At 42.6% G+C, this 14,237-nt stretch overlaps 1 protein-coding gene across 2 annotated transcripts in view; it reads left to right on the top strand.

The window, feature by feature from the left end:
• Window positions 1-14,237, top strand: part of LOC310870900 (guanine nucleotide-binding protein G(olf) subunit alpha) — an 86,866-nt gene that overhangs the window by 63,287 nt on the left and 9,342 nt on the right. For both annotated transcript variants that reach the window (XM_083782264.1, XM_083782265.1), the window contains exons 6-7: window positions 13,626-13,680; window positions 13,786-13,859. In XM_083782264.1, the coding sequence (XP_083638390.1) occupies window positions 13,626-13,680; window positions 13,786-13,859 (129 nt within the window). The remainder of the gene's footprint in view (window positions 1-13,625; window positions 13,681-13,785; window positions 13,860-14,237) is intronic.

The following is a 14,237-nucleotide window of genomic DNA, read 5'->3' as shown; positions in this document are numbered from 1 at the left end:
TGAGCTGTCATAGGCCTATGTAGCAGGAAGCCCAATGAGCTGTCATAGGCCTATGTAGGCAGTCCAGTGAGCCCATCATCCTGATGGAAGAATGTTGTCCATCAATCTATCTTACCCGTCAGCTGTCATTGTTTTATTTATTTTATTAATTTTTTACCAGCAGAGTCGACAAGCTAGTCTGACGAGAATTCTGATTGGCTGCCTCGTCTCTACGCAACCAGATACTTTTAATATGCCATCGTCTCTAAACGGTCGCACGAGCAGCGCCACCGCCATGATACCTCAGAATTATTTAGGCTAACTTATTTCAGCATAACAGTGCAGCGCAGCAAAACAGTGACACCCACTGATTTAATAACACATAGTAACACATTTGAGTCTCAGTCGAGACACTGTAACCCCGGACCCCCACGCAGACTACCACGAACCCCCACGCCGACCTCCATGGGGACATGAGAGATGTTCTTTAATACCGTATTTCTTCAAATACATTACTTCCTTCAATAAAACGCCGTCCCCCTATTAATTACCGCGGGTACCATTGAATTAAGCAATACATTTTTTAATATATATTAGCCGGTTATTTTTTATTATTATTATTTTTTTAAAGTGAGCGTTACGGTACCTTCGCTCCTGTCTGACTGTCAGCTGTCACATCAGCGTGCAGATGCCGGGCTCGCGCACAACACATTGAACACAACAACAAAGTGAACAAACTACACGTTGAAATTACATCTACCCAGACAGTGAGTAATGGAGGCAAGCTGTTTGACGTGTTGTGAGCTTGTAGATCAGCCTTTTTTGCAACGAATGTGACTGCACGTTAGTTGTTGCTTAAGCGACAGTCTGCTGTTTTCAACCTGAAGACACAAAGAGGACAACCCAGATAGAGCTTTGAGCAACCAAAAGAGCTTCACTCTAAGTTCTTCTGACTTGTTGAAGTACTACTATCTGTACCAAGTAGACAGACTCTGTCTGTCTGTCTGTCTGTCTGACTGACTCTCATTGTGAATGTACCCCTTTGAGGTTATAATTGGCTTAAGTTAAGGACATAGCCTACCATATATTTTATTTAAATTTTATTATTTGCAGCTGAACTTGTCATTAGCCTAACTAGCCTAGATACTGATATTTGAAAGTTAAATGGATGTGTTGATTTACATTTCATAGCACAATTCTGGAGATAAGGCAGCCGCTGGTAATTAACTGATATTGTAGATCTGCTATTTTCAAAAGATTTGTATACATTTGAATCTTCAAATGGGACATTCTGCATAATGAGTACTTTTACTTTTGATAGTTTAAGTAATATTTTGATGCTAATACTATACTTACTCAAGTACATTTTGAATTCTGAACATTTACTTGTAATGGAGTATTTCTATAGTGCAGTATTGATGCTTTTACTTAAGTAAAAAGTAAACCTTTGAGTACTTTTTCCACCACTGGAGTTATGCAATCCGACGTGGAGGATACTGTGTAAACTCCCACACCGTCTGATATTGCTTATTGGTTATTGGCATTTGATTAGGGGGAAACGTGGAAGAGCTCATTTTCACTGGGTCAGTGCTTCACTTCCAAACCGGAACAATCTATCAGCCATCAGTGTGCTGTGGCTGTTTTATGGGACGAGGGCTTTGGAAAACCCACTCAATAACTGCTGATTGGTCTATTTTTACCTGCATTTTCTTTAAATACCACCAGGCTTGCACACACAGTGGCTGACAGCTAATCTATTAATGTTGGGTTGGATTATTTTTGAGTTAAAGTACTCTGGATTTTTTTTTTTTTTTGTGGACTTCCATAGTATGAGAATTAACCCATTAAGACCAGGAACACATCAGTGTCACCTTAGCTTTTAAACAACCACTTTAACCATTATTTTAAACTTTAGCTATTAATTATAATTATAAAAATAGCAGATATACAATCATGCGTTACAAGCATAGAAAAATCTTTAACGTGTTCAAATATTCGAATATATAATGATATATTGTTTCACAGAAACGTTTTTAACTCATATCTTTTTGCTTCTTGGGGGTCCCTGGAACAACATATTTTCAGGTAGGGGTCGGCGGCCGAATACATATAATTTGGGGTCCTTGTGACATGAAATAGATTGAGAACCACTGATACAGAAACAAGATTTTCAGAAAACTGTCATGATTTAGAAGATTTTTGTAGAATCTGGTCATGGTACGATGATGGCATGAAAGCAGCGGATCTACGAGCTCAACGCCGCCGCGTAGCACTGCTCACGCGCTGCTGCTTCTGCTGTTGGGAGCTTGTAGATCTGCTATTTTTGGTGCACCAAACGAACACCGCGGCTGCACATAATATAAATGAAGAATTAGAGTTTGGGGTGGAGAGCTACCATGAGGGATTTGTGTCGGGCTTTCATGTGCGGTTTCATGCACGCACGCGCACACACGCACGCACACACACACACACACACACACACACACACACACACACACACACACACACACACACCATCTCCTCAGTGTTGGCTCACACAGAATTTGGGGGACTTGGAGGAGACTATTTTAAGCAGCAGACCCGTAATGCAACGGTCGGTGGTTAGATGCTGTGCAGAGACGAAAAGGGCATTATGATGTATTTTTACAATTTTCATACAACACCTTTCAAAAAGCAGGAGTGGACGCGGCCTGGTGGTTGAGATAAAGCAGGCCACTTTGTGTTTACACAGGGTTCGCTTTGACTTTCAGGAGTGTCTCCGTTCCTGGCTCCTATATTTAGGAAGTGCCCACTGAGCCGGTGATAGATTGTAAGATCCGTCCCGCAAAGAGAGAGAGAGAGAGAGAGAGAGAGAGAGAGAGAGAGAGAGAGAGAGAGAGAGGAGGAGGAGAAGGAGGAAAGGATGAAAGAAGGAAAGAAAGAGAGAGCAAGCACAGTGTTCTGTCTGGGTGGAGTTTAGATGAATAACCAGATCTTTCCACCAGGTGAATAGGCTCTATCTATGCACACTAGAATAACCAGGTGAATAGGCTCTATGCACACTAGAATAACTCTTCCTACTTCCAGGCCCCTTCCCTACCTCTTCAAAGGTGTTACCGATGGTACTTGAAGGCTCTGTTCCATTTAGTGTACAGTGGTTCTCAAACTTTTTTATTTATTTCAAGGACCCACTCAACTCTGAGAGTGTACAAATGTAACCAAATGGACCGTAAGGGTCCATTTGTGTCCATTTGCACAATAGCAGCACCCTGACCCTTACCTCAAATGTTTTATTGTTATATATCATACGATTTTAGTCGACTAAATCTACGGTTGATTTTGTAAAATCAACTGCTGGCGGGCCTTGATGGCGTCGTAATGGCTGATTTTACACTTTGTTGCATGCTGAAAATAGCCGATCTGCAGATGTCAGAGATCAACACCCGAGCGCAACCGAACATAAAATGAACTCTTCTCCACTATATATTTTAGTCTAGTTTTTATTTATTTACAAAGCTTTCAGTATATTTAGTCATATAGTTTTAGTGAAAAAATGTAGTCGACGAAAAAAAGTAAACTAAATCAACACTGACGACAAGTTTTAAAATGGCTGCAGCTGCTGTGCAGCGCACCAGAGGCTAAAGTGAGGGCGAGGATAGCGGGCCAGGCCGCTCAAAATATGGAAACTATTGATCAGGACTCTCTCTCCACTGTAAATTAAAGATGGTCTACTATTTGTGAAAAGTCAAATGAGCACATGAGGCTGCATGGGCAGGCATGTTGTCACTGATGTGGAGGTTGTCTGAATGTCCCGTCCAGGCTTTTTCCTCCCCTTCATTCTACAGTAACATTGGCACAATATAGGCTCTATGCACACTAGAATAACTCTTCCCTACTTCCTTCACAGCTGTACCCGATGGTACTAATGAAGGCTCTGTTCCATTCAGGTCAAGCAGGGTGCTGCTATTGTGCATGTTGGCTCACTGGAAACACTCTGCTACACCAGTGGGTCACCACTCACCAGTAGGAAACACTCTGCTACACCAGTGGGTCACCACTCACCAGTAGGAAACACTCTGCTACACCAGTGGGTCACCACTCACCAGTAGGAAACACTCTGCTACACCAGTGTTTCACCAGTAGGAAACACGCTCACTCGGCAGCCTGGCCCTTTAGAGTAGGAGTTCTCAACCTTTTAGGCTGGTGACCCCCGGGAATGCTTTGGTCATGTCTTGTGTACTATGTAAACTCTTTATTTTCCGGCCATTCATGTTTTTGTTATTGTTTTTTAACTATATCTCTACCGCTAGCTGTTAGCATAAACCCCAGCTCCAGGGGCCAGCATACACGTTCACTTTAAGAAGACAGTGTTTGACCGCCCCCCACACACTCTCGCTACACACACTACCGTAGCATTGGAACACTCACACGCTCCTTACCTCTCATCAGAAGCGTTTACATGGCGCCATCGTCGCAGTACAAAAGCACAAATTAAATCCGAAATGTGGATGGCAGAAAATCCACCAAGAACAGCGATCTTAGAATCTGAGTTATGACGGTTTGAAAATCCTCTCTCCCACTGCTTTGCACTGTGAATATATTTGCAATCCCATCTTTGGGGCGTTGTTATGGGAACTGGACCGATTCCGAACCATTATATAGACGGAGTCTACATTGGGGTACATATATACGCCACCTAGCGTCGACGTACGTATATATACGTACCTGGGGACGGTTAATAACCCCCAAAATGAAGGGATATTTACTCCCAGTGTTTTGAAAAGCACTACAGCAGTGCTTTAGAGTTCTGGTGGAAGGAGGAGCTAGATTACCCATGCCTTCCAGCTCAGTACTGAACGCTTTTCTGTCCTGTACTGTTCACCCCCCCCCCTTTCCTAGTAGCAGATCTACAACCTTGTAGATCTGCTACTTCTGCTACTTTTGTGTGATGCTGTTGGTAGTATGAGGAGAAAAACCCACAAAAAAGTTTAGAAAATGGAGATAAGAGGTTTCCACCCCGGCAGACAACATTATAACCAGGGCCAAGATGAGTGTGAAAAAAAGGAGAAGGGCCGGTCCAGAAATAGTGTCCATAACAGAGGCTATACATAGCTGCTCATACTGAGTGACCCAGGAGATGACCGCTGTGTATGTGTGTGTGTTTGTGCGTGCGTGTGCGTGCGAGGCAAGCATCCCGATGCGATGCAGAGCGTCCGGAGCAGAGATGCTAAATACAACACAACCAGGGATCAAGTTGGCATGGTGGTCAGGTCAATCCATTACGGGTTCCTTTTTTCTTTTGTCTTTCTTTTACACCTTTTTTTTTTTTTAATTTTTATAAATTTTTATCCCAATTATCTATGTAATCCTGGGCGCTACACTTCCTATGCAAACCTGAGGGGGCAGCGGACTGACCTCATGCTTGCTTCTATGCATGAGGAGTCCAACCTGCTTCTTTTCACCTGATACGCTAATACAAGCGGCCGAAATGAGTTTTCTTCGTCGGGTGGCTGGCATCTCCCTTATATACGTAATGGATGAAGCTCTTCACCTCAACACCCTCCAGTCGACGGATCAGCAGTGGTGGCCAAATCAAAGATATAGGCATTCTTTTACAAAAAACTAACTTAAAAAAGGATTAAAAAATATATCTGGGCCTTTCTGTGTGGAGTTTGCATGTTCTCCCCGTGTCCCCTAGGGTAGGTACCCTGACAAAAACATGCAGTAATCCTGGTCTCTAAACTGCCTCCCCCTGGCCAGCCGGGACGCCTGATGGAGGGGAAAGGAACTGGTTGGAATAACGTGCTCCTTCCACGCGCTACGTCCAACCAGGGAAACTCCCCCCTGTCAGGTGTAAAGGAGCAACTTGGACACTCAAGCATGAAGGAAGCATGAGTTAAGTCCGTTGCTCTCCCTAGGTTGGCGGAGGGTGTGTAGAGCCCAGGATCACATCACAGGATGATTTACACAGGGGTGAAAAATGGGTTACAAAATCGTGGGACAAAAAATATAAATTAATTAAAAAAATATATATATATATATATATTGAAATATTGAGATACAAGGTTGCCGCCTGACAGCAACGATATAAATATTTCTTAGAATTGGTTTAACAAAAGGCCTCCAGATAGGGCGAGTGAATTAAACAAACAAAAAGGACCGCAGTGCAAAGACAGGCCTTTAGACTCACTAACCAGATAGGACCACCGCACGCACGCACGCACTCACACTCACACACACACAAACACACACACACACACACACACACACACACACACACACACACACACACACACTTCGATCCACTCGAGATCTCTTCTGGCTCACACCGCTAGCCCTGCCGACTTGACAACAGGACAAACAGAATGGAACACAAAACCTAGCAACAGAGGCATTAAATGCCAAACTAATGTGTGCCCATTACTTGCTCAGACTAGGACTCAAAACAAGAGTTACAAAGGCAGAAGAAATGGGAAAAAAGAACAAGAAAAAAACAAGCCCCAAAAACACACACCATCCATATTCTAGGGGTGGAACATTTAGCCCAAAAAAGCAGATCTATAACAAGCTCATGCCATGAGCTAATTTGGGACAAAGGGATACAGTGTAGAATGGTGGTCCTAAAAGTGGTGTCCACTGTCCGGGGACCCCCAGGGGTCCTTGACGGGGTTCCACTGGGTCCCCGGCAAAATTAACTTAAAGATGGAGTGCTGTGCCCCAACCCCCACCCCATCCCCCCCCCCCCAAAAAAAAAGTGTACAGAAAGTGTTAAAATTATGTTTGTATGTGGCCCACCCACCAGTTTATTAAGTATACCTGGTTTTCACGCTAGCACCACCCACCTGAACTTAAGCCTCGCCCACAGTTGTTGTATGATTTAGGGGAGGGGTTAGTTAGGGTTATGATGTCACTAAACAAGTGGTGTATTTTCGATTGGGCCTTTTGACTCAAAGGCTTTCAGCTTTCAGGAAGAAACAAAGATACACAGGGAAGACATATTTGAATATTATAACCACACCTTGGGGTCTATTAGACTCAGTAATGTTAACTCCATAGACACTATACAAAACAGAAAAAGTACAAAAATCATGGCACTCCATCTTTAGTACACAGTTTAGAATGAGGATGTGGCTCAAATATGAAGGGCTATCACTTCCGGGTCGGGCGGAAGTTGTCTCTTCTTCTGCAATTGCCTGGCACTGGCCTCTCGATCCCGCCTAACGGGAGGGAATGTGTTAACTGAAGCATTGTGCATACATTCACCTAGAGGAAGCACATGACAGCATGATCTTTGATGGCTCTAGACTAGAGAACAGGCTCTGGGAGGAAATCAAATGAAACCAAACCTTGGCTTGGACCTCTTTGGATTCTGGGCTATTCATTTACGCTTAAATTATATGGATAATATCGCGTAATTTATGCTCCCGTTGTCGTATGGCGTGCACCGACAATAGCAGTTCTATAAAGCTTGTCGATTGCCTATTGTTTCGCACGCCTGACACCATTGAGTCTAGAAGACTACTTGACAGTGGTGTAAACTAAAGTAACTAAGTATTGTACTGTACTATCTGAATTAATCTTGTGTTCATGTCATATCATGTCTTTTGTTTGTTTTGTTTTTTTACTACTTTTTTATTATTCTTTATTTTGTATTGCTATTTCTATTTTGATTAATTTGTATAATTCTTCCCTAGACTTGGTCTGACTTGGTCTTTAGTTTAGTTATGTTTCTGTTTGCCAGTTCTGTTTTTTCTGGCATTCTAGATTCTACTGTTTATTATCTTAATGTGAAGCACTTTGGGCTGCATTTTTTTGTATGAAAGGTGCTATACAAATGAAGTTATTATATATTTTTTTACTTTTGAGGTATTTCAAAATGTCAGTACTTTTACTTCTACTCCACTACATCTCAGAGGCAAATATAGTAGTTTTTACACCAATGCAATTTTTTGAAAAGAAGTTTGTTACTTTGTGGATTTTAATATATGTAATGTCTACTTTGGTATTGGTACTTTTTCATTGGGGGAGTGTGTCTCTGACTCCCCCCAACCGTGTGTGTGTGTGTGTGTGTGTGTGTGTGTGTGTGTGTGTGTGTGTGTGTGTGTGTGTGTGTGTGTGTGTGTGTGTGTGTGTGTGTGTGCACGCGCGCATGCGTGCAGGGACTATATTTGGCTCTCCACTGTTCTACCAATAGTGCCGTCTGTCACATGCCAGTCAGAGTAATTATAACCTTCATCTTTTTATTTTTTTTGGCACAAGGAAGGCTAACTAAAAATACTCCCATTGTTGCAGAGATGAGGTGAATGGTTGAAGCTATCTTCTTGTCTATGTGCCCGACGTGTGTGTCCCCCATTGTATAGTCATAGTATACTGTTTCCCAAACGGTGGGTCGGGACTCGGGTCGTAGACACATTGTTCATTTGTTATGGGTCCCCCTGATTTTAGTTTTCTACATTTGGTTTTTAACCCATTCTGACCTGAGATCAGATTCATACGAGGTTTCCACTGGACACACACTGGTCTGATTAACCCATTCTGACCTGAGATCAGATTCTAAAAAATGTCAGTCGCTCTTCGATTTTTCAAAAATAGCAGACCTACAAGCTCGTATCGCGCCACTCGGTGGCGCGATATGAGCTTGTAGATCTGCTATTTTTAAATAGCTAAAGCATAACATGATGCTGACACCAAAATGGGTGCCCGGTCAGAATGGGTTAATTATATTATTAATAATTATTTCAAAACATTTTAAAAAAAACATTCCAAAAAACTTTTCATGAGTAATAACAAAGTCCAATGATTTTTTTCAGTAATGTCATCAAGAAATGAAAGAAAATTCGAAGAAATTCTATAAATTACAACTAATATTTAAGAAGTAGTGAAAATAGCTTCGCGCCACATTGTGAGCTTGTAGTTTGGGTCCTTGGTAATTTAATAATTTCGGTTCTGGGTCACGGGGCTGAAATTTTGTTTGTGAACCGCTGGTATAGTGCACTGTTTCCCAGTCGGTCGGAACCCTGCAGTGGTGTAAAGACACTAAGTACATTTACTCAAGTACTGTACTTAAAGGACAACTTTGAGTATTTCCAATTTTCTGTACGTTTAATTTGATTAAACGTACATTAACACACATGCGTGCGCGTGTGCAGTGTGCACACATATGAGACAGAGAATGTGGACTTATGTTTTTACAACACTAACACCCTTTAATTGTGTGTTTTCTGTTTTAAATCCACTTCACAGTCACAGCACAGTCAGTAAGTAATTTCTGCTCCTCCTCCCTCCCAATCTGTGCTTATGAGCTAGTTAGCATTAAGATTAACCTAATCTTATTCTGGGCCAAACATTTTTGGTGAAAATAGCCAAGCTACAAGATCTACGAAACTTGCAATTTGGCTATTTTCGGCAAAAGGGACGACGGACGTAGTATAGTATAGAGCGCCCCAAGGGACCCCCCCCTCCTGATAACTAAGTATATAGGGTTTAAGTAGTTAAGGTATGTAATCCACTTCTTAGATGAAAGGGTTTACACATGTTCCAGTTGTGGTACCAAAAAAGCCACATAACCCCCCCACCAAGAATCTGGATTAAAGACCAGCTTTAAATATGTTCTTGAGCTGCCAGAAAACAGTGTTGCCATGTCCGCTTATTATAATGGACCTTGGGCTTGATTTTCTGTAAAGTCGCTTGTAAATGTTGGTAGTTTGCGGTTTTTCAGGGCTTGTTTTTAAAGTGTATAGTTGCTTATTTGAGCTTCCTTCCTATATTGTTGTTTTTTTTAATCAGTGGTTCTCAAACCTTTTCAGGACCCCTCCCCCCTCCAAATATGTATTTGTCCATGGACCCCCCCATCTGAAAATATTTTGTTCCAAATGTGGCCCTTGTGCCAAATGTGGGTTACGGCACATTGTGAGCTTGTACATCGTCAAAAAGACTATCTATGTAAAGGTTTAAAGTGATCATGTGGCCTAGTCGCATACTTTGGCCTTGTTATCATTAGCCTTGCGAAACAGAAACATTTCAAATGCTTCCGTCATACAGTCTGGAGCACGAAATCTCTGAAAATGATCATGCGGATGAGATGCTACCTCCCCACTTTGTCTTTGTTTCGTCTTCACAGACCTGCAAATGTATCCAAATATATCATCTGAGCATATAGAGTGCCGAAGTCCTGACGTCACTCACTCATCCCCTGGTTCCAAGGGGTTTGTGGAGGTTTTTCCTCTACTAGACTGGTACCCTACTGTAGAGCACCGAGTTGGTAACATTGGAAGTTGGAGATCCATGCCCCACCCGGCTATGCAATACCCGTTGTACCCCTGTCAGAGTACCCGTTCCACCCATCTGTCTGTGTCCCTTTTATGCCCATATATGGAGATTTCTGTAGCTGTCTCTATGTGTCCCTTTATTCCTATATATGGAGTTCTGTGTCAGGCATGCCCAAATATGGAGTGTTGTGATGTCAGAACAGGCCATAAGGAGCCTGGGCCCTGTCCAGAGCCCGGGCAGAGGCCTTTTGTGGCGGTTCTGGACAACCGTGGGTCCGACCGACTCGACACCGGGCACTACATTCCCTGTGGGGGTGAGGGCAACGTGTGTCGAATTTGAAGTCGTGGCGCGAACGGTTCTAGAGTTACCTGGATTACAGACGTTCACATATGGAGTGGTGTCAGGCATGCCCAAATATGGAGTGTTGTGATGTCAGAACAGGCCATCTCCATATATGGACCCTGGGCAGGGCCCTGTCCAGAGCACAGGCCTTTTGTGGTGGTTCTGGACAACCGTGGGTCCGACCGACTCGACACCGGGCAGTACACTCCCTGTGGGGGCGTAGAACGCGTGTGTCGAATTTGAAGTCGGTGGGGTGAACAGTTCTCGAGTTACTTGGATTTCAGCCGTACACACGACGTACAGACAGACGTACGGAGACATGATACATTTATAGATAGATGGAGAATAACATGGGGTCATCTTAAAATTGTCTCTTAAGAATTGTGGTCTAAGAATAAACAAACTGTCCCGGCGATATTGTCAGGGAGGTGGCTCTGTATCGTTTACGATAGTCAGTCAGTCATATTTGATACAGTCTGTTTCTAGCAAAACTTTTAATTAATTCAGCAGTAGTAACATTAGCGTTTTCTTGCAATCAGTTGATTCTTCATATCCATATGAGTGAAACGGCCTGGATTATTTGTTTATTTTTCAAACACAGTTCTTTCTTATATGAGGCGATCTAAAATTCCCCTATGGGCATTACAATGCAAATAAAAAAGTACACAAGCCTGCGATATTCTCTAGCGATATTGACGTCAGACTTCAGTGCTCTATATTATAGCTTGCTGCTTAGCAGAAATGGAAATTATTATTATTTTTAAGATATATTTTTGTGACCGGAAATGACGAACAGATGACAGTTTCCTCGGATTTCGGGGGTTGTGGTTCCAGACTCTAGTATTCAGAGATTGTAGAATAGTTGTCTGCCTATACTAGGAGACTCATTTTCATAGACATGGTTGCTTATTCCTCTCGCAGAATCTGGCAACACTGCCATAAAAAAGGCTTGTGTTGTGGGAACCATGCTGGGCTGAGGTGGATTGATCCGCCCTGGTAGATACATGACATAACACTAGTCTACACTAACTGTCTCATTAATGACAGCACACTGTACTGTACTGTACTGCGCTCTTTACAGGTTTTTTATCAACTTTACAGGGTTCAAGTGGTGCTGAATTTGCAGCTCAACAAAAGCTCATTCATCCTAGCGTTAGAATCTCAGCAACACGATTATTGTGACCGTTTTTTAATCACAATAACAATAATTAACGATTATCGTTGTCCCATCGCTAGTTATAGCCCATCCCCCCTCCCCCCCCCCCCCCCCCCCCACACACACCTAGACGATATAATAATACAGTACATGCAGGGAACGGTGATATAATATACGATAAGCCTCCGATTCTAAGGAATGCGTCAACCTGTCGGCTGAAGTCGAGACCCATGTGTATATATATATATATATCACGCGTATACAAAGGTACATGTTACAGTGTAATTTCATAGAATATTATGTTAGTCAGCTGCAGACAGACAGTGTTTACTATTGTGGAATCTCTCTCTCTCTCTCCTGCTGTATCTCTGCAGTGGACTTCACCACCATCGTTTCCTCACAGGCTGGGCTCGTCTGCCTGCATTCTCTCCCTTCGATGAGTACCATATACCGCTGAAAGATCCCCCCCCCCCTCCCGCCACTATTAGTATGCCTTTGTCTTGATTGATGGTCGTTATTTTGGGCTCGTCATTACGGGGGGCGAAAATAGCAGGTCTACGATGTACTAGCTCATCATCACGGCGGGTTGTGAGCTTGTAGATCGGTGTTGGTCCCCCCCTCCCCACACACACACACACACACACACACACACACACACACCTCTTTGGACTTGTAAAGCCTGATTTATGCGGTCGTCACATGCCACAAATAGCAGATCTAGCTTGCAGATCTGCTCTTCTTTTTTACCGGGCACGGCAACCAGGCGGCACACAGCTAAAAGTGTAAATCGAGGCTTTAATTAGAAGTCGTTGCTCCCGGTTATAAGAGCGTGCCACTAAAATACCTGGGATGTAATGTATTGTAGGTGCCTCTGCTGCAGAGAGAGAGAGAGAGAGAGAGAGAGAGAGAGAGAGAGAGAGCCGGCAGCAGCCTCTGCTTACTGCTGCATATGCTCTCAGTAGTGGAGGAGAGGCAGTAACAGCAAGCTGTCTAACCTCCACAATAACCGCCTTATGTAATCACTCCGGCTAGAGACCCAAAAATAGCTCAGAATGAGCACACCTGCCCTCTTGTGGCCACATGCTGCTACAACTAGCAAGCAGAATTGGCACTGCTAAAAAATCAGACCAGTCTGAAGTGAGTGGTGCAACAGTGCCCCCTGTTGGTACTCTAAACATAGGGACATAGGGACATTGCCGTTCTTTGGAGTGGTTGCACCATTTAAAAAAAAAGCAGTGGTGGAAAAAGTACTCGCATGTTTTTACTTAAGTAAAAGTATCAATGCTGCATTGTAGTTACATAAAAGTCCGGAATTCAAAATGTACCTGAATAAAAGTCTAAAAGTATTGGTATCAAAAAGTACTTAAAGTACCTAAAGTAGAACGTACTCATAATGCAGAATGTCCCATTTCACAAGTTTTAATATGTATAAAAAAGCTTTTGAAGATAGCTTGTGAGCTTGTAGATTGGCTATTTTCAAATGGCTGAAATGTGTATAGGGCTGAAGTGGATAAGTATGTTTAATAATAATCCAAATCTACAATGTAACTAGTCATGAACCAACTAAATGGAAAAAGCGGCACTCCAAAATAAAAGATGCAAGACTGGCTCAGATGCAATTTCTGAAGTACAAATACATAAAAAGTACAGTACCCCACATCCCTGTCTAGCGTTTGGATTTTTTTTTTTTTGACTTTTTTTTCCCTGCCTAATATTAAATCAGTTCAGAGTGTTTCCACTGAAAATGAATTGGTTCAGAACCTAAAAGTTGGTTCGTAAATGGAACCAAAGAATGTCACACGAGTGTGATTTTTTTAATACTGCTTATGAATTCCTTTTGTATCATGGCTTATGGTATAGCGTTTTAAACCATTATGTTCTCTGTGTCTCTTCTCTGCAGTTTCCTGGACAGAATTGACTCTGTAAGACAGAGCAACTACACCCCCACAGACCAGGTAGGTTTTTTCCAGGTTAATTTACTTGATGTTGTTGAGTATTACCTCCAAAAGGTTTTGTGTTTTACCTCAACATCCTCTATCCTTCTACCCTTTGCATTTCAGGACCTGCTGCGCTGTCGAGTGTTAACTTCAGGGATCTTTGAGACGAAATTCCAAGTAGACAAAGTGAACTTTCAGTAAGTGCTCGCTCAGGTCGCACCCTTGGCCACAAGCCACACGTGACAGGAGACGGAGTCGCGTGACAGAAGACAAAACCACACGACAAAAGACAAAATTAAATGCACGGTCATAAATACGTCGTAGAGGCTACATTGGGCCACTCGGGCCACATGCAAATACCCCCCCCCCCCATATTAAGCAGGGTAACTTTCCATAAATCACACTGTTCGGAAATAGGCCTCAAGCTCGAGATTTGCAATTTTCCAAATATTTTAATACATTTTATACATTCGAAAACTTGTGTAACCAAGTACATTTAAACACCACAGCCTTACTCAAGCAAAATGTTGAATTCCTGACTTTTTACTTGTAATCTACATTGCTGTATTGATACT

This window comes from Protomyctophum parallelum (genome assembly GCF_964188405.1).
Source record: "Protomyctophum parallelum genome assembly, chromosome: 14".
NCBI classification, from domain to species: Eukaryota; Metazoa; Chordata; class Actinopteri; order Myctophiformes; family Myctophidae; genus Protomyctophum; species Protomyctophum parallelum.
This window is presented reverse-complemented; position numbering and strand designations above follow the sequence as displayed.